Source organism: Monodelphis domestica, chromosome X (assembly GCF_027887165.1).
Source record: "Monodelphis domestica isolate mMonDom1 chromosome X, mMonDom1.pri, whole genome shotgun sequence".
Classification (NCBI taxonomy): domain Eukaryota; kingdom Metazoa; phylum Chordata; class Mammalia; order Didelphimorphia; family Didelphidae; genus Monodelphis; species Monodelphis domestica.
Genome location: NC_077235.1, coordinates 86,606,241 through 86,625,903, shown reverse-complemented (window position 1 = coordinate 86,625,903; position 19,663 = coordinate 86,606,241). Strand labels below are relative to the sequence as shown.

At 55.2% G+C, this 19,663-nt stretch overlaps 1 protein-coding gene across 2 annotated transcripts in view; it reads right to left on the bottom strand.

Annotated features, from left to right (window-relative positions):
• Positions 1–2,883: 2,883 nt before the first annotated feature.
• PLXNA3 (plexin A3) overlaps positions 2,884–19,663 on the bottom strand; it is a 36,602-nt gene continuing 19,822 nt past the window's right edge. For both annotated transcript variants that reach the window (XM_056809366.1, XM_001374313.3), the window contains exons 7-33: positions 18,871–18,994; positions 18,620–18,776; positions 18,436–18,535; positions 16,832–16,946; positions 15,956–16,156; positions 15,481–15,577; positions 15,135–15,325; positions 14,888–15,033; positions 14,527–14,647; positions 13,796–13,932; positions 13,233–13,403; positions 13,043–13,136; positions 12,717–12,956; positions 12,486–12,629; positions 12,147–12,381; positions 11,876–12,018; positions 11,524–11,780; positions 11,278–11,344; positions 10,985–11,131; positions 10,725–10,884; positions 10,156–10,259; positions 9,765–9,861; positions 8,560–8,750; positions 7,560–7,729; positions 6,596–6,808; positions 5,829–5,979; positions 2,884–4,806 (exon numbers count right to left, since the gene is read on the bottom strand). In XM_056809366.1, the coding sequence (XP_056665344.1) occupies positions 4,711–4,806; positions 5,829–5,979; positions 6,596–6,808; positions 7,560–7,729; positions 8,560–8,750; positions 9,765–9,861; positions 10,156–10,259; positions 10,725–10,884; positions 10,985–11,131; positions 11,278–11,344; positions 11,524–11,780; positions 11,876–12,018; positions 12,147–12,381; positions 12,486–12,629; positions 12,717–12,956; positions 13,043–13,136; positions 13,233–13,403; positions 13,796–13,932; positions 14,527–14,647; positions 14,888–15,033; positions 15,135–15,325; positions 15,481–15,577; positions 15,956–16,156; positions 16,832–16,946; positions 18,436–18,535; positions 18,620–18,776; positions 18,871–18,994 (4,069 nt within the window). In that variant the 3' untranslated portion in view covers positions 2,884–4,710. The remainder of the gene's footprint in view (positions 4,807–5,828; positions 5,980–6,595; positions 6,809–7,559; positions 7,730–8,559; positions 8,751–9,764; positions 9,862–10,155; positions 10,260–10,724; positions 10,885–10,984; positions 11,132–11,277; positions 11,345–11,523; positions 11,781–11,875; positions 12,019–12,146; positions 12,382–12,485; positions 12,630–12,716; positions 12,957–13,042; positions 13,137–13,232; positions 13,404–13,795; positions 13,933–14,526; positions 14,648–14,887; positions 15,034–15,134; positions 15,326–15,480; positions 15,578–15,955; positions 16,157–16,831; positions 16,947–18,435; positions 18,536–18,619; positions 18,777–18,870; positions 18,995–19,663) is intronic.

Genomic DNA, 19,663 nt, shown 5'->3' with positions numbered 1-19,663 from the left:
AACCCATGCTTTCCCAGAGGAATGCAACTCCAAGCCAAATGTTAATGAGTTTGTCTTAGGCAACGGCCATGTGGCTAAGTCAAGAGACCACCACAAATATCAGCGATATGACCTTGTGTCTGAATCATTTATATTTCATAGATGTGAATATGCTTGGAATGCTACACTGAAGGTGTCTACTTTATTTTTTTTTTACTCCTGTTGTTTTGAGGCGCTTTTAAAATTAAGTTTATTTTTATTTTTTGAAATTTTAATTTGGCCAATTTAGAACATTATTCCTTGGTTACCAGAATCATATTCTTTCCCTCCCTCCCCTCCCCTTGCCCTTCCCACAGCCAAAGTGCAATTCCACTGGGTATTACTTGTGTCCTTGATCAGAGCCTATTTCCATACTGTTGATGTTTGCACTAGGATGATCATTGGGAGTCTCCATTCCCAATCCTATCCCCTTGACCCATGTGATCAAGCACTTGTTTTTCTTCTGTGTTTCTGCTTCCACAGTTCTTCCTCTGGATGTGGATAGTGTTCTCTCTCATAGATCCCTCCGAGTTGTTCAGGAAAACTGCCTTAACACTATTGGAGAAATCCATTACATTTGATTGTGCCACAGTGTATCCATCTCTGTTTACAATGTTCTGGTTCTACTCCTTTCGCTCTGCATCAATTCCTGGAGGTTGTTCCAGTTCACATGGAATTCCTCCAGTTCATTATCCCTTTTAACACAATAGTAATAGTACCATCACTGTTGGTAAAGTTTTTAACCGATCCAGCCATTTTGGAGGGCAATTTGAAACTATACCCAAAGGCCTTCAAAACTGGGCACACTCTTTGGCCCAGCAATCCCACTACCAAGTCTGTATCCTGAAGAGATCAAAGAAAAAGGAAAAGGGCCTCTTTGTACAAAAGTATTTGTAGCACCCTTTTGTGGTGGCAAAGAATTGGAAATGGAGATGCCCATAAATTGAGGAATGGCTGAACAAGTTGTGGTCTGTGATCGTGAAGATTCCATAGTATTCCATTGTGATAAAGGAATGGTGAGCAGAATGGTTTCAGAAACCCCCCAGAAGACTTTTATGAACTAATGCTAAGTGAAGTGAGCAGAACCAGGAGAACACTGTAGACAGTAACAGCAACATTGTAATGATAATCAACTGTAAATGACTTCAGCAATATGATTCGAAACTATTCTGAAGGTCTTAGAATGAAAAATGCTCCCCACTTCTAGAGAAAGGCATGGGAGAGTCTGAATACAAATTGAAGCAACATTTTTTCACTCTTCTTTTGCAATATGGCTTATCAGTAAATGCTTTTCATGATTTCACTTGTATAACTGGTATCACATTTCTTGCCTTCATAATGGATGGAGGAGTGAGAGGGAAAGCATTCAAAACTCAAAAATTTTTTTGAAAGAATGTTAAAACAACAATACATGTATAACCCAGTAGAACTGCTCATCAGCTCCAGGAAGGGGACGGGAAAGAATATGAATTGCATAACCATGGAAAAATATTACAAATTAATTTTTTTTAAAAAGAATGTTAAAAATATGAGGGGGCAGCTAAGTGGCTCAGTGGATAGTCAGACCTGGAGACAGGCAGTCCTAGGTTCAAGCCTGGCCTTGGATTCTTCCAAGTTGTGTGACCTTGGGCAAGTCATTTAATCCCAGTCCTTAACACTCTTTTGCCTCGGAACTGATACTTTGCATTGATTCTAAGACAAGGTAAGGGTTTAAAAGCATATTTACAACATCTCTTCACGGTGGCAAAGTTGAAAAGTGAAGGAAGGGCTGCGCATCATTTGGGGAATAATTGAACAAGTTATGGTAGATGTATGCAATAGGATACCATTGTGCAGTAAGAAATGATGACGGGATAGTTTTAGAGAAGCCTAAGAAGGCTTTTCTGAACTGATGCAAAGTCAAGTGAGCAGAACCAGGAGAACTATTTATACAACAGCAACAAAATCGTAAAGACTAAATAACTGATCAACACAATGACCCAATGTCATTCCAAAAGGCATCTGATGAAGCATGCTGTCCATCTGCAGATAGAAGCAATGGTCTCAGTGCAGACTGAAGCAGATTTTCCTTCCTTCTTTTTTCTGGACATACATAGCTAAGATGAGTTGTTTTGAAATTCCCTATTTGTACAAGAGATTTTGTTTTTCTTGCCTTCTTGATGGATGGGCCAAAAAACTCAATAACCTTGAAAAAAAAACTTAAAAAAAAAAAAGACATTCTATCTCCCGAGTCCAGGAATCTTCCTTGGCTTTTCCTCATGAGCCCCTCCTGGGTTCCTTTGAGTCCCACCTAAAATTCCTCCATCTCCAGGAAGTAGTTTGCCATCCCATCTAATTCTAGCAGTTTATACTGTCTAAAACTCATCCATCCATAGTTGCTTACATATGTGAGGTCTCCTCTGGTAAATTAGACTACAAACTCCTTGGGGTTAGGGCTGCCCTTTGCTTGTTCTCGCATCCTCACACCCTGGCACACAGTAGGTGCTTAAAGTTGATTACTGCCATGTCCTGCTGGGCCTGTTGGCACTCCTTTGCTGCCTGCCTCTGTCTTATTACAGATAGCACTGAGCTCACAAAGGTTTCTGGGATATCAATGGTCTTACTGGCGGGACACAATCTGAGTGAGGTGATTCCATCTGGAAGCCCACATAGAGGTGTTCCTAGACTGCCCTCACCAGGCAATCTGAACATTTGTGACATCCATCAGGTCTTTGATGCTGGCCACCACCAGACTCAGCAGGCTTTAGGGCTTGGAAAGTCTTAGGAGGTTTCTTCAGCCTGAACTGGGTCATTACAAGTGGTCTGGCCTCAACAGGCACGTCTCCCGCAAAAAGGAGGGGGCTCAGGCAGTAGCAATAAAACAGATTTTCACCATGATAGCACTTTATTATTAAAAAAAAAAAGTGATCCAGGGTAGATCCCACCCTTGAAAGGTCTGTAAGAGACCACGGAAATGAAAAGGGAGGGTTAGCCAAGGCAGGGCTCCCACCCTGCACACACATTTCTAGACAAGACCTGAAGAAGTAACAGATGAAGGTGGCCAAATGGCTCCGCACACTTCCTGAAGCCAAATTCCCTGGCATCCTCCAGCAGCTTTCCAAAGCACCTATTGTGTGAGGAGCCCCACCAAGTGGTCTGTCTGGATCCACGGGGCCCTTCCTTCCAAATCCTGGCAGAGTTTCTTCATACCTGGTGTCAGGGTGCCCACATCCTCCAGGGTGAATCCTAAGGCCCAAAGCTGTACACATAGCTTCCCAGAGGGCATGGATGAAAGGGACAAAATGCCCCAAAAGCAGAGGGCCAAAAGCCACTTCTTTTCCAGGCATTTTAAGAAAATAATTACAAAATTAAAAAAGAAACAGCTCATGCGGAAGGGGAAGAGACAAAAGACAGTGAGACTGGGGGGACAACCAGACACTTATTTACAGGGCAGACCAACCAGTCGCTTGGCTTTGTACAGAAAACGTCTCCACTTCGGGGCAGTGGACAGAATGAATGAGGGAATAAGGCACGGCCTCTAGCAGATGGCAGACAGGCCTTCCTCCCAGCCCAGGCGTCCAGGCCTCTTTCCCCTCGGGCACTCAGAGCTCTCCCAGCTGGGGGCATGAGGGTGCAGGTTATGTCTGACCAAGCAACTGGGAGCCTCCCCAAGGCAGGTGAAAGGCACTGCCCCTGGGAGGGAGGGAGGGAAAGGCAGCGGCACTGGCCCTGGGCCCGCACCCAGCCCAGTGTCTGCCGAGTCGGGGCAGGGCTCTCTGGAGGGGTGGGGTGGGGAGGAGGTGGCACCAGGTAAACCCTTGTTATTGCTTTGCTTCGTACAGAGGGGGGATGGCTGCCTGGCACTGGGAGGGCCCTTAGAGTTCATCTACCTCAATGCTTTTGCTCTTGAGAGGAAACTGAGGGCCAAAATGCAAGGGCTTCCCTCCCACTCCCCTTCTGGGGCCCCTTCCCTGCACCCCAGCTGGCAGGGGAGGCTTCCATTTACCCAACTAGTCAGAAGGTGGCCCCATGCCCACCAGACAGGTACACACACAAGGAGAGGGGCCAAGAGGCTGGGCAGAAAGTGGCCTTGGCCCAGGCTGCCCACCCATCTCCATCCCCACTGGGTGGGCGCTGTATTAGCCACCCTCGGGCAGGAAGAATATTTACAGGGAAGGGTCAAAATTAAATAAATAGGCCAAGTCAGGGCTGGGGGAAGGGGAGGGGCTATAAATATGGTGGGTGGGTGATAACACCTGGGATTAGCACACACAAAGGTCAGGGAGGGAGGCGGCAGAATTGGGGGTCCATCTCTGGGGGTATTGCTGCTGTTGGCTGGGGGGCCTACCAAATAGCGTTGGCCTCCCACCCCCCCCAAAAAAGAAAGGCACTAAGTAAAGACCCTCCCCTTCACGAGGCCAGGGTTCCACTCTGCCCCCTTCCCCATTTGGGGTATGTGTGTGGGGCAGGCGCAGTTCTACCCAGATGTGCCCAGCCTGTCTCCCTCTTCTAACTCTTGAGGGTGAAGGGAGGCCTGTCTGTTTGCAGTCTCCCCTGACTCGGGGTAGCACGGAGAAAGGGCCCCCTTGGGAGGAGGCAGAAGAGAGAAGGGGGGTGGGCTGTGGGGAAGAGGCAGAAGAGGGAAGGGGGGGTGGGCTGTGGGGAGGAGGCAGAGAGAAGGGGCTGGGCTGCTGGGTCCCCCTTCCCCACCCCTCAGCTATTGCTGGACACCAGACTGATGACCTGTTCCAACTTGCCCCGCAGCTTCTGCTTTCGGCAACCGACGTCTCGGTCCAGGGCAGTGAGGATCTGCGGGCCAGATGGGGCAGGTGAGGGAAAGGCCTGGCAGCAGCCCTTTCTCCTCTTTCTCTCCCTCTCCCTCACTGGCTGCCTTCTTCGGTGTACCCATTGCTGTCACTACTTCCCTCCTGTGATGCCCCTAGACGTGCTCTGCTGGCCCATGCTCTCCCCCTCAGCAAGCTGGTGCCTTTTAAAAAAACAACCTGGTATCATTGGCTCCAAGGCAGAAGAGAGGACAGGGCTAGGCGATGGGGATCAAGTGACTTTTGGCTCTAGCCAGTGCCCCACCTAGCTACTGACCTCTTGCATTTGCCTAAATCTCCTATTGGTGCTTAATGCATGCCTTCCAAATGGAGCAGACTTGGCCCTGACCACCAGAGCTCTAGCCAGGAGACCCTAGCCCCTTCCTCGGTCTTCATTCTTGCCTTTCTACTGGAAATTCCTCAACGAACAGCCCTGCAGTCTCCCAACTCCCCACTTGTGTGAAGGCCACCACTGTCCCTGGTGCCCATCAAGCTCAAGGGCACCTGGGACCAGAGACTGGGTGGGGGCTAGGGCAAGGAGCACAGTCTGTGCTCAGGGAGGAGAGAGTAAGGCTACCCATGGGCAAGGGTGCCCACCCTCTCGGGCCTGATGGAGTTCCCCTAGTCCCTCAGGAAGAGACCTTCCGGATGGTCATGTCTTCTTGTCCTGAGCCAGGGCACTGAGCTCTCCTGGCCACATGGTGCCTTTCCCTCCCCAGTGACAGTACCTAAAGGCAACCTTTCATTACAACCTTCTGCTGCTCTCCAATGTACACCCTTCACGCCAACTGTGGGCCAAGTTGCTCCAGCCTCTGTACCTTTCTTTCTCAGGCGCTCCCTCTACCGGTCCCATCCCTTCAAGGCCCAGCTTGTTAACAGCCAAATTAGTCAACCACAGGGCCCTTTGCCACAGGCCTCAGCACTCCCTGGGCCACAACCAGCCTAGGCTGGGGAGATGTGGGGCAGGATGGGGGAAGGAGTTGGGCTGGGCAGTAAACAGAGGCCCACCTCTTCCCGGTACTTGTTGATGTAGAAGTAGAGCTCGCTGAGGGCACTGAGGGTGTTGAAGTCATTGGCATGGAGGCGAGACTGTTCCACGAGGTAGGCGTCCATGTCTTGGTCACTGATTGATGCCATCTTTGAGATGTCTCGATAGTACCTTTTGGGGCAGAGGTCATGGAGGAAGGGAGGGAAGGGGGAATCCTTCTAAACTTCCAGGTTAGGGCAGGGAGGGTCTATCTCTCCATCCTTGGAACCACCTTCTCCCCCATACCACTCTTGTCTTCCCTCTGAGAGTCCTCTGGCCCTTCCCACCAGGCCAATGTTGGCCTCCATATACCTATGCTCGCGATTGATTCCAACCCCATGTGGCCTTCAAGGCCCAGCACAGGCCAGAAGCCTCTCTACGGTGTCTGGGCCAGAGTGGGCCATTTTTGGGTAGTGTCAGGCACACATCTGATCTCAGATTCCCCAAACAAGGACAGCATCTCATTCCCCTGCCCAATCGTTCCACAGGCTAGGAGTGCACACAGTAGGTGCTCAAAACAAGGAGAACAAATTCCCTACCCATCCCCTTCTTCCCAGTAGGAGGCAGGAGACTTTTCCTGCTCCTCTTCCATCCCGAACTAAAACCACTTTCTTCCCTGGGCAGCCACTGCCCATTCTGCATGCTGCCACTAATGGAGAAAAGGTGAGAGCAGCTGCTGAGCCCTTCCCTGACCGTCTCTGGTGCCCCACTTGTCCTCTCAGACAGGCCTGCTGGACCCGGTGCCCACCTCTCCACCCAGGTCTTGTAGTTGGGGATATCCTTGGCATAGAGGAGCTTGTTGGAGGGCGAATCCTTGCCCAGCCGGTGCTCAGAGGTGGAGCACGAATCCATGAAGGTCTGGGCCACCACCGACAGGCAGGCATCTGTGATACTGTTCTTGTGAATGTCGAACACAAACTGTGGATTCTTGAGCACATTCACCCAGAAGCGGAGAGGGAGGCTGGCAGGGAGTTCCCAAGGCCTCCAGTGAGGACAGAGCCAACCTGCGTGGCCCTTCCCCCAGCATCACCTCTGGCCCTCAACGCAGGCCAATTTCCCCAACTGGCTCAGCCAACTCACCTTGTCATGCTGGGTCCCTCAACTAAAGCTTTCCTGCAGACGCCAGGCCAAAGAAGGGAGGCCCATCCCTCTTGGCTCTTGGGGGGAAGGAGGGCAGGGGAACCCAAAGAAACACTTTTCCTGAGCTCTGCTGGCTTCAGGATTGGAATGACTATGCAGCTGACTGCAAAATATGCCTTAAAGAACCTCCCCCCTCAGCTCTAGCCCCCCCACCCAATACTACACTATTTCCTGCTTCTAAGCTTTTGCTTGTGCAACTCCCCCTCTCACTCCATCTCCGAAAAACCTTCTGGGAAAGTCCCAGAATGCTACTAAGAAGCACCAAGTCCAGGGATGAATGAATCGGAGTGGAGCTCATCTGAGGGGCCCAGCATGTGAACACAAGAGAGGAAGATGTGGTCTCTGGAAGGCATCTCCGCTGGGCTCTAGCCCCACACTTTATGCCAAGCCCCCGAGACATTTGGAGAATGCCCCTCACTGGGCACAGTGGAGCACACCTGGGAGGGGCGGGATGGGACGGAGCTGGCACAAGCCCCCTGGAGGGGGCTCTGCCCACTCCTGGACTGACAGGGTCATCTGTGCATTTCGAGAGGGCATCCCCTCCCCCAACCAGCCCCAGGACAGGCAGGTACCAATTGCTTTTCCAGGTGTGTCGCACATCAGGGTCTGCAATCTGCTGCCGGTCTGCCTGCTCATCCAGGAAGTCAAACATGTATTTAATGGCAAGTGGCAGGGCTGAGCCCCGGTGGGCAGTGCTGAACACCGTCTCAAAGAGGTCATCTACGAACTTCTGCAGGGTTCCCTGGGGAGAACAGCACAGGTATGTCCCTACGAGGGCAAGACAGCTGGAGGGGACTTGGAGGAAACTGAGGCCCAGGCAGGGCAAGGGGCTTGTGTGGGGGCACACAGTGAGTGAATCACAGTAACAGAATAGGTTAGGAAAAGAGCACGCAGCAATTGATGTCCATAGTAATGTAGCGTTCAATACACCCCAAAATCCAAGCCACCAGAGGAAGAACTCACCATCAGGCAAAAACTTCTGGGAAAAGTGGCAGAAACTAGGCAAAGACAAACATCTCACACCACACCCCAAGGTCATATTACTGAGAAGGGATCCCAAAGCACCAACATTGCCGAGTGATGTGTGTGAAAGCCCCACAGACCTCCAGAACCGATCCCCAATTTTTGCCACAATTCACAACTGAGTCACAGAGAGCTAGAGCTGGAAAGTAGGCGATCATTTGGGATCAGGACTCTGGATTAAATAAATCAGTGCTAAAACCAAATGAACTTCCAGTGTCACTTATAATGGTGACTTTCTATCCCAAATCCCCTGTGAGAGACATAAATGTGCCATTTCAGAAGCCCATCAACTCCTGAGGAGAGGATGACCCCAGTCCTTGAAAGGCTATTTGGGGGCAACACCTCTGCTAGACTGACTGGGAAGATGGCTTCCTTCGATCTTATGTCTGGGGACAGACTGGATCAGTCTGCCCAAGCTGGGGAAAGTGAAGCCACCAGTGAGTACAGCTGGCAGGAGAAAGTGCAAGGATCTGAAGCTGATAAGACCATGGCAACACAGAGAGACAAGGGAGGGAGGTCCCCCCCTCCCCCCAAACACTGGGGACAGACCTTGGTTGCCAGCAGTCGAGTCAGGTAGATCTCAGACACCATTTTGCTGCCCCGGTCGCCCTCCCTGTGGTCAGCGTGGTCATGGTTTTTGACCAAGTGCCACAGCTTTGTACCCGTTTCCTGGTCAGGTGTGATCATGGGTGCTCGCGAGCGGAGACTATCTGGACTGCTGGAGGTGCGAAGCAGGCTTTCTGTAGGGCCGAGAGGGAGAAAGGGAGGGCACAGAAACTGGAGGGGGTGCCACAGGGACTCAGTGCCACCTCTTCTTGGAGAGATGTGTTTGGGCTGCTGGAGACATCTTTGGGTTTGATAGCACCTTCCCCTCCAAAGCCAGGGTGTCCCCAGAACTCCATCTGTTTTTAGTTATTAAAGTTCTTAGGACACCCCATGTCCCCTCTTCCTCTCAAGGAAAAAAAATAAGGCCAGCCTGAAAGGACATGTGGCCATAGTCCCCTCCAGTGGCCAAGCCTTTACCTTAGGAGGGGACAGAAACAGGGCCAGAGTTTTTTTGTCTGTGAGGACCAGCTGCAGGCCCAAATGGAGCTGGCCTTCCCTAAGAAGAGATCCCAGGCCCAGAGGATCTTGGTCTCCTCTGGGCTCTCTGCCCTCCTTGGGGGATAGCTTCCTCTCTCCTCTCCCCTTTGCCCCATCCTCCCTCCCTCCCTCCCTCCCTCCCTCCCTCTCTCCCTCTCTCTCTCTCCCATTCTTTCTGTCTCTCTCCCTCCTTTCTCCTTAACCACTCTTTCTTTCTTCTCATCCCTCCCCTGTGTCTCCCTCCTGCTTCTCCCTCCTTCCCTGTCTTATCTCCCCCCTTCTCCCTCCCCATCCTGTCTCCCTCCTGTCTCTCACCCCATCTTTTTCTCCCTCTCTCTCTCCTTCCCTCCTGTCTCCGTCCTTCTCTCCCCACATCTCTCCTCCTTCCCCTCTGCCTCTCTTTCTCCCTCCTGCCCTATCCTTTCGGTTTCTTCCTACCCATCTTTCTCTCCTGTCTTTTCTACCGTCCCCCTCTTTCTCTGTCTTTCCTCTCGTCCTGCCTCTCTCTGTCTCTTCCTCCTCTCCTTCTTCCTTCCTCCCTATCCTGTCTGTCTCTGTCTCTCTGCCCTTTCTGTGTCTGTCTTCTCTCCCCCTCCCTCTCATCTTTCCCCTTTGTGTGGCTGCAGTCTCAGGGGGCAGCTGGCTGGGCAGTGCTAGGCACCCCTGCTCACCATAGCGGCTGAGAGAACGGGTGAAGGTGAACGAGTTAGCAATGTTGTAGGCAGATACTTGCTTGGGCACCAGGGCAACTGAGGAGCCATCTGTCACCTAGGGAAGGGAAGGGAAGGGAAGGAAAGGGAACAGATAAGGATGACAGATCAGCTACCTACACGAGAGGAAACTGAGGTACAGGGAAGGGACTTGGCCAAGGTCACATGCAGGTAGGAGAGAGGAGGATCTCTGACCCTTGAAATCTTTCGCTGGGGAGGGGATGGAGGTTGGGCAGGGAGAGGCCTTCTCTACATTGGAGGGAGACAGGACAGAGGAAATAAGGAAGTAAAGGGAATGGGGGTGGAGCAAAGGATGTGCTAAGGTTCAGGTGAGCAAGAGGTCAATCAGTACCTGGTAATGCGCCAAGGAGTTGAGTCTCTTCCAGTCACACTCGATCTTAGTGGTGACATCCTCATCCTGCAGGATGATGCGGGTCACTCGACCCTGACGCCATTCTAGGGGGCGAGGAACAGAGCTGAATGGGGACTGGGGCCATGACTGAGCCCCTCCCAAGCTCAAGGAAGGAAGTTCGGGGTCCCAAAGAAGCCCAAGGGCCCACACACACATTGGACAGAACAGATGGAGGCCCAAAAAGGGGAACAACTGGCCTAGGACCAACCCATGGCAATGGCAATGATGATGATACTGACAACAACTAACACAGATGTGGCGCTTCTTATATGCCAGGTGCTGTACTAAGCTAAGAACTTTTCAAAGATCGTCTAGGCAGATGCCCTTATGATCCCCATTTTGGAGAGGAGGAAACTGAGGCAGGCCAAGGCTAAACCACTTGCCCAGGATCACCCAGCTAGTAAGCATGTGAGGGCAAACTTGAATTCATATCTTTCGTGGTGCTGCCTGGCTGCCAAGAGGATTTATTGGTTGTTAGTCCAGGATTCTGTGGGCTCGCCAGCAGCTACCTAAGTCCATGTCATCCGCCTTGGGGCGCTGGGAGTAGGGAATGCCCTTGTACACGGTGTCCAGCAGCTTGTCCTTGGCCTGGGTGATGGTGTCACAGTTGAGGACTTTCACAGGGACCTCAACGCTGCCCTCGCTCTCAGGACACACACAGTGCAGGGTCTGGGGAGGCAGGAGGCAGGATGGGGCTCGGTCTCTTTCCTCCTTTGCCTCCCCTCTGCCCAAAAGGCCTTTCCCAGCACACTTGGGGGCTGGCCCTCACCAGCATCTTGTAGTCGATCTGCTGGCGGATGAGCTTGTCTTCACTTAGGGAATAGCGGGCCTCCCCTGTGATGGCGTCGATGGGCCCCTTCTCCATCTGCTGCTTAATGGCGCAGAAGAGCATGAAGAGAGGTTCCCCCGCACACTCCTGGTCCAGAGGAGGGAGGTCTAGTGAGTGCCACGGGACAGAGCATGAGGCCCAATTCCCTAGAAACCCCCTGGGCCAGAGGCCCGCTAGGCGGGGCCAACTAAAGAAGGCCCAGCCTGCTGCTGCTGGGACCCTGCTGGGCTCACCTTCAAGAAACGATGTAGCAGGAATGTGAACCAATTAGTCAGCATCTTCTCTGCTACTGATTCTGTCCTAGGAGGAGCCATGAGGCAAGGAAAAAGAAGAGCGCTCAGGCCCTTCCCCGCACCTGAGGGCTCCAGGCAGGCCCACCAAAGCCATGGGAGACAAGCTGGAGCCCCCAGACAGCTGGAGACATAGTGGGGGAGAAGGCCGGCAGGCCGGGGTGCAAGGTATCGAGCCTGGGGGCCTACCTGCGCAGCAGCAGCTTAGGGTGGTTCTTGCTCTCCAGGTTCTTTTCGATGAGGTCGGCGAGCAGTTGCTTGAGCAGACCAGTGGCATAATCCATCCGGCCCTGCAGTGCCACCATGGTGAGGGATGCCACGTTGCCTCGGTCACGCATAGAAAAGCTCCTCTGGGCCTCCAGGGTGTGGATGAAGGTCAGCACAAAGGCCCGGCTATGCAGCAGCTGCCCGAACAGGTGTAGTGCCTTCTCCATGTTGGGAGGGGTCTGAGGGACAGAATTGGAGGGGTAGTGGGCCAGCGGGTAGCCAAAAGGGCACTGGACTCTGGCTGGGGTGGGAGGGGCAGGCCTTGGGGACTCACATCCAGTTCCTTGAGCACGGGGTGCTCCTCAATGCCGGGGAACAACACTCGCATGGCGTAGGTCTTATAATCGAGGAAGGGAATCTTGACCCCATCCATGTTGTTGGTCAGCTCGTTGATATCTGTCTGCAGCTCAGCAAAGGCTATGGAGAGGATACGGGAATGGTGCTGCCCACCAAAGGGCCACGAAGGCTCCCCGGGGCTGGGGGGGGCACACAGCAGGGCCCTCCCTGGCCCTCCCTTCCCACACCCAGCGGTCCAGGGTCCACACCTTCCTTGCACTCCAGGGCCACCCGAGACTCCAGGTTGTCCATCTGGAGCTGCAGCCGCTTGAGGGTACGGTCAGCATCTCGGGTCTTGCGCTTATAGGCGATGAGGACGGCCCCGATGGCAAGAAGCAGCAGCCCGCCGCCTGCTCCGAGGCCAGCCATGGCGGGCAGGGTCAGCGCCCGATCTGCATAGATGTGTAGCGTCCCCGGCCAGAACTCCAGGCCCCCTACCAGGATCTGCCCGAGAAAGGCGAGGGACATGGGGCCTAGCGGATGCCCCCCTGCCCCCCCACCCCTGGGTCTCTCCCCAGCCCAGGACAGCCCCTGCCCCGTGTCCACACCATGACGGGCTGCTTGCCAGTTTGGCTTGGTGAGTCACACAGAAGCTGAGTGTCAGAGACAGTGAGAGTGCATGGCTGGCCCCCAATCAGCACGGTGTAGTTGAGCCGGGAGCTGCCTGATGCTACTGGGATGAGGTTCTTCCCCTGTGGACAGAGGGCCAGAATCGTACCTGGGGGCCCAGGTGGCAGGCACCCTTAAGCCCCTCCCTGGGCCTGCCATTCCCCCGACACCTTGAGAATGATATGGGAGCCCGGCTTGATGTCCAAGGTGCCTGTGGGTCCAAGGGGCTCGAAGCTGGGGTTTGGGTAGTAGGTGAAGGCCGAGCGGTCCAGGGTCCGGGCAGCCTGCACGTGATCTAGCAGGAAGCCAAACTCATCTGGATGCTCCCCTTCAGAGGGCGGGTGGGACTGCCCATAGAAGATGCCGGGGGCCTTGCAGAGCATGACAGTGTCGTTAAGCACCTGGCAGGTCTGGAGGGGATATAGGGAAGGAGAGAGTGAGTGGGGAAAGGGCTGGGAAAGGGTGGGGGGAATGGAGGGAGGTGCACTCAACTCACATTGACTGTCTCGATGCCACGGTACTTGGCTCGAACTCGGGGCTCCTGGACTGTTAGCAGGTGGGTCCCAGTTACAGTGATCGTGGTACTGCCACTGTAGAAGGTCGGATAAAGGAAATGAGGGAGCTGGGGCCTCTCACAGTACGGGACCCTTGCTAGTGCCATGGTGACTTTGGGGAAAGACACTCACTTAAAGATGCTCCAAGCTGGTTCCAGGAGGGTGATGGTGGGATCCTGAGTGTAGGTGTAGAGCACAGCCGGGCTGGAGATGTTGGCATGGTCAATGCGGACCGTGATGGTGGCCTGGCTGGGACCCAGGACTGAGCTGGGGGAGATGCACAATATCTCCCTGGCGCTTCTCCTAGGGAGGGGGAGAGGGAGTGGCTCAGGGCCCCAGGTGCCAAGCAATCCCTCTTCCCTACTCCTCTCTTCCCAGGCTCCTCACACAGTACTCTCACTCACGTGCCCATGCTCTGGCCACACAGGTCAGCTGGCTCTTATGGGGCCAGGCGGCTCCTGTGCCTGTGCCTTTGCCCAGGCTGGCCCTCAGGCTGCCAATACATTCTTTCCTCAGTCCCAGCCATTTCACAGGAAGTCCTCCCCAACCCCTCCTCCTGGCCCCAGATCCTCTTTTACATGCTCAGCAGGCTGTGGGTGGTTTCGCCCATAGAAGACCAGAAACTCCTCTAGGGCAGTATCTCTCATTGTTGGCCTAGGGCCATGCACAGACTGATACTACCCACGAATGCCCACCTCACAAACTGGCATTCTCTGTTCCTCACAGCCACAGCCACAGTGCTCCCTGCATCCAGGTGGCTGCCGGAGATGGTGAGCTGGGTACCTCCAGAGGCTGGCCCTTGGCTGGGGCTCACATGGTCAAAAGCTGGCATCTACAGGGGAAGGACAGGTGCTTAAGTGGGAAAAGCACCCCCCTTCCCCCCCGCCTAGCTAAGGCCACCCCAGAAATCACTGAGCAAGACCTTTGGGAAAGAGAGGAAGGGAGGAGAATGGGGGAAGGAAAGAAAAGGGGAAAAGAGGGATGGGAGGAAGGAGAAAGGGGGAACAAAGAATAGAAGGAAGAGGGGAGAAAGAGGGAAGGAAAGATGGAGGGAGGGAGGAGAAAGGAAGGATGGAAGGAGGGGGCAAAGAGCGAAGGAAGGAAGGGCTCATTAGGTACCTGCACTGTGCCAGGCCCTCTGCTAAGCATTTCACAAAGATTACATCATATGACCATCCCAAGTCCTATCATAGTCCTCACTTGGAAGATAGGGAAACTGAGGCAGACAGTGGTGAAGTGATTTGGTCAGGATTACAAAACTATTAAGTGTCTGAGGCTCGATTTGAACTCAGGCCTTCTTGACACCTAACTGCCTTAAAGGGGGACGGCAGGGGGGCTGAGAAAGAAGGACTGGGAAGGCTTTGGTCTGGGGAGGGCTGCTGGCACGGGTCCTGGGAAAATCTGAGTCAAGGGGCTTGAGGCATACCACAAAAGTGTACAGCTGCTCCGACTGGGTCCGGTAGTCAGTGGAGCAGTCACCCACACACAGCTCCACAGGCCCTGGCAGTGGGCTAGGCACCAGAGACTCCTCCATCTCACACACTATCCTGGTGAACAAGAAAGGGGAGTGACAGAGTGGGTGCAAGCACTGAGGTCTCTGCTGCCCCTCTGCCAGAACCTGGGCACATGGAGGAGAAGCGGTGCCAGCTGCACCGCCCACCTTGGCTGCCAGGGACGGATGCAGGGGCCAGCCACTCCTGAAAGGGGATGAGGGCAGATGTGAGGAGGAGCCCAGAACCTGGGCACGCGTGCATACAGATGAGGAGGGGTGCCTGCAATCCACTCACCGCTCAGCACTGACATAGGCAGCAGGAATGGAATTGCAGCGAACACCTGCTACCCGTACGCCAACTTCATGGTACGTCAGGCCTAGGTTCTCCCCCAAGACCGTCACCTGTGTGCCCCCTTCTTTGGGGCCCTTCACAGGGTAGATCTGTGAGAGATGGGGGCAGAGAAGGCTTGGTGTGAGGGGCCCCTCCCATCAGGCTCCCCCACACCAAGAGAGGAGGAGGAGGGCCCAGGAAGTGGGCTGACCTTGGTGATGCGTGGGTGGCTGCAGCGTGGGTTCCTCTTGCTGGGGTGCATCCAGTTGCCCTTGGGTGCGGGACAATGGGCTCGCAATTGGCACTTCTTCTCAGAAATGCACCAGCCACATTCGAAGTGGGGGTCGGCCTTCAGACACAACCCACAGCTCTCCCTCTGGGCCCAGCACTTGTACAAAAGGGCTGCAGGCAATGGGCCAAAGGGAGCGTCAGTGACTTGAGATGGACAGCCCAGGTGCCCCTGGGTGGGTTCAAGGGATGAGCTCAGGGACCTCTTGTGACTAGATAATCCCTCAGGCTCCCTCGGGGTGCAGGGAAGAAAGCAGAGCCACACTCACCTTTGAAGTTATCTGGCTTGTCGATGTAGAAGTCACCATCCCAGACCACGGAAAAATCTAGGGCCACAGCTCCCTGTGCATCTCCCTCATAGGAGTACTGAGAGGAGTCACCGTGGAGATGGGGTCAGCTTTACCATAGGGATGGGGCCCAGAGAAGGGAGAGCTGGACCACCCTCTCAGTTCTTCCTCTTCCCATCTCACTCCCCACCCTCCGCTAATCCAGGGGGCCAAGGGGGAGGGTGGGCCTCTAGAGGCTTCCCCACCTGGAGAGAAGACCCTCAGGGTTTCCATGGCAACAGCAGGCAAGGCTGTGGCCTGTTACCAAGCAACCCACCACCATCTTGCATCTCTGGTGGCTCTTTGGGGCTGAGGTGGGCAGGGACACTCTGGTGTCTGCCTTCCTTGGCTTTAGGCTAGGGAGATGGATACAAATGGGGATCCATCAGGCCCACCACGTGGCTCCCCCTCTCCTCACCGAGGTGTTCTGGCACTGTACGCTGCTACTATTGAAGCGTATGGCGGGCACCCGCTGCTGCCTGCCCTGGATTCGGAAGACACACTCGTAGTTCTTCTGCCCGGACTGGGGCTGGGGCAGATTCTTGGCCCGAAGCGTGAGAGGCTGAACCACACCCACAGGGATCAAGATCTCCCCACTGGGCAGAATCTCAGGGCAGCCCTGTGGAGAAGCAGACCCAGCACTCGCCTGGCCCCACCCACCCTTCCTCCTTCCTGGACAGCCAGACTACCAGGTAACACTGGAAGGGGGCAGGGGGCTGAGGCCCTGAGCCATATGGCTGCCCCCACCTCCACCCCGAGGCCGCAGGGCCAGGGGCCAAAGCAATGAAGGAAGCTGAGGTCTCTGGGGCCTTGTTGCAGGAGCTCAGCTGCTTTCCGTCCTGGCCTTCCATCGATCCCTTCCCAGAGAGACAAAAGACCGAGTGTGGCTCGGCCAGCCCAGGGCCCCCTGCTCCCTCTGGACACCGGCCAGATCTAGGACCTCCCCCGGCTGCTTCCTCTGGTGCTCGAGTACACACACACACGCGCACACACACACACACACACACACACACACACACACGGGGCCTGGCTAGGAGGAGCACTGAGGAGGGCCCAGGGACCCAGGGGGCAAGGCCAAGGGTGCCCCCCGCCCCAGGGCGTGAAGTGACCTCCCAAAGCTGGCCTTGGGGTGCCCGGAGAAGTGTGGGGCACACGCTCCATCCTCTGAGAGCGCTTGCTGGAGAAGAGGCACCCAGAGGCCTCGGAGGTACAGCCAGGCGGGAGCTCCCTATGTGACCACAGAGGAGGCAGAGAGGGGGGAGGGAAGGGAGGTGGCCAGCATCACAGCTCTCACCTCAGTAGTATTGACCCGTCCCTCCTGGAAGGAGCACTCTTGGGCGTTGTCTGTGCAAATGTGGCGGTACTTACACCAGTGGCAGGGGTAGGGGCTGCTGACACAGGACAAACACCTGGCCGGGAGAGATGAGAAGCTTCAGAAATGACAACCACGCCATCTGGCGCTGGCAAGGACCTGAGTAGTGGAAGCTGAGGCCCGAGGCCCGCTGAGGCAGACTCCCAACTAGCCCTTTGGGGCTCTTTACCATCAGGGGGTGGCACAGTGGCCAGAGGCAGGGCTAGCCGGTGAAGGAATTGCTCAAGCCACTCCCCTGAGGCCCAGATGCTCCCCTAAATCAGGGGGAAGGAGGAGACTCCAAGCTGGGCTGTGGCCCAAAGGGGCACCTGGGGAGGAGAGAAGGCTCAGGGCCTACCACAGCCCCAGAGAAGACCCTCCTGAGGCATCCCTGACAAATGCTGCTTTCAGTCTTTGCGTAAATCAGGCAATCACACTGCAAGGTAGCAAGCACCTACCATGTGCTAGCATTTCTTGGGCCTGTTCCATTCTCACAGAAGCCCTCAGAAGTAGGGGAGGCTATTCTCTCTATTTTATACATGAGGAAACTAAGGCCAAGAAGGGCCAAGCGAGTTGGTCGAGAGCCACTCAACTAAGAAGTGTCTGAGGCTGGATTTGAACTTGGGTCTTCTTGATTCTAGGCCCAATTTAAAGCTCCCCAAAGAGGCAGACAGCCTACTCTTCTTTGGGAGACCTCTCTGTTGGGCTTTTTCTGCCATTGAGCCTAAATCAGTCAGAGATCATCTAATCCCAAACCTTCATCTTATAAATGGGGAAACGGAGGCCCAAGGGAGGGGGAGGGGCTCCCAAAGCTCCCAGCTCCTAAGTGGAGGAAGAGCCAAGAAGTCCCCAGGGCTACTGGCTCTGCCTCTGGAGCCCAGCAGAAGAAGACTACAAGAGGCCTTTATGGGCCAGGAGGTGGCCAGGGGCAGCAGCACTGGGTGCTTCCTCTTCTGTGGTCACCCCAAAACAGCTGACACCTCTTTCTGTGGCTGTGGGTCAGCAGGGACTTTCCTCTGCTACCTTCCCCCTCCCCACCAACTCAATCTGGGACCTTGCCTCAACTTCCCCATTTATAAAATGAAGCCATCTCTCCTCCCCTATGTGAGGCCTAGGTGACAAAGAATGAGCTGGGTCAAGTTCAGGCCATGTGCTCCCCCTCCCCTGGGCCTCAGTTTCTTTTTCAGTGGAATCAGTGGATTAGACCCAATGGCCTCTGAGTCTTCTTCTAGCTCTGGGTCCTATGAGCGTTCGGCCTTGGGCCAGTCTCTTTCCCTCTCTGGACTTCCTCACCTATGAAATGGGACAGGATGGGGGGGGGGGGCAGTTATTGGAGAAAGCAGATTAAAATGTAACTGGCAAGTATTGAACCAAGTAAAGAAAAATACAACAGGACACAGACAATCAAGTCTGTGGTTTTCTAAGTCTTCGTGCAGGGGGCAGGCAGGGCTGGGCCGAGCTCGCTGGCTCCCAGGTGACCGGGCTTTCCCCTGTCCTCTAGGAGCCAGGGCTACCCCGTGAGGCAGAAGGGGCAGAGGCCCACTCACGACTGGAAGGTGCTGCAGTTGTAGAACACAAAATCAGCCTGGGCAAACTGGAAGCCGGTCTCTCGGGAGCGCAGGTAAAGCTGGACAGTGGCTGTGGCACCTGTGGGCAGAGTGGGAGGCAGCCAGTGAGCTGGGCAATGTGCCCACAACGGTGCAGCCACAGCACCTGCTCGTGACCACTTACCTCGCCCACCAGTGATGGCAGGGATGTCCCGCAGGGAGGGAGAGAGGCAGCGCAATTCCCCTGGGGACAGCAGGGAGGCCTCGCTCTCAGCCATGGCCTCAAAGGAGCAGCTCACGCCCCCATTCAGGTCAGGCACGTTCTCCACCAACACAGTCACCTGGGAGAAGACACAAAGATGCGGGGGCTGGGCTCAGAGGGGCCCAAGGGCCCTGCCTGCCCCCAGGCCCTCCTCCCATGGTCCTCCCCCTCACCTGCACCTCCGGCACCGTGACCGACACATTGCTGGGCTGGACGGAGACGCGGACGCATTCGCTGAGCACTTCGGTGAAGCGGTGTGGCTCCCAAGCCCGAGGGCACTCCCTCTCCCGGCAGCATCTGACCATGTGTGTGTGCAGGGGGAAGGGGGAGACACGGCCTTAGACACCTGGCCTGGGCCCGTGCCAAGCCAGCCCCCTCGGAGGACCCTTAGCAAGGGGCCCAGCCGGAGGAGGGGGGCAGTGCCAGGCAACAGCTTGTCCCCTAGGGGCCTGAGCTGCAGACAGACGTCATCAGGGGATGGAGTTTCCGCTCCCTGGATGCCGACCTGGGGACACGGGGTGATGCAGGCCTGTGCTAGGGCCTGGGGAACATGGAGCAGAGGCCCTGCCCTTCGGGGGGGCATGCTGGTCTGCTTTGAAGCAGCTCTTTCGGGGGAAGGGAGGCGAGAAGTCAACTCTGCTGTGTCCAGATGGTCCCAAAGTCCATGCTACCCTCCACCCCACATAAATGTGCACACACGTGTGCAAGCCGCCTCAGCTCATCAGTGCAGGCGTGCCTAAACCCGGGGGCAGCGGAGAGGGGTGAAGATGATGAGATGTGAGCCAGAATGTGCTTGAGCAGGGGGGGCAGGGAGAAGCAAGGGGCCTCTGGGAGGCAGGGACCCTGCTGGCCTTTCTCTCCCCCCCAAACTGCTGCTGCCGCCACAAATAATAAATGTGTCCCAAGAGCACAGCTAGACTGGAAGGCAGGGCCTTCGAGGCTTTTCCCCCTCAACTAAAGGCCAAC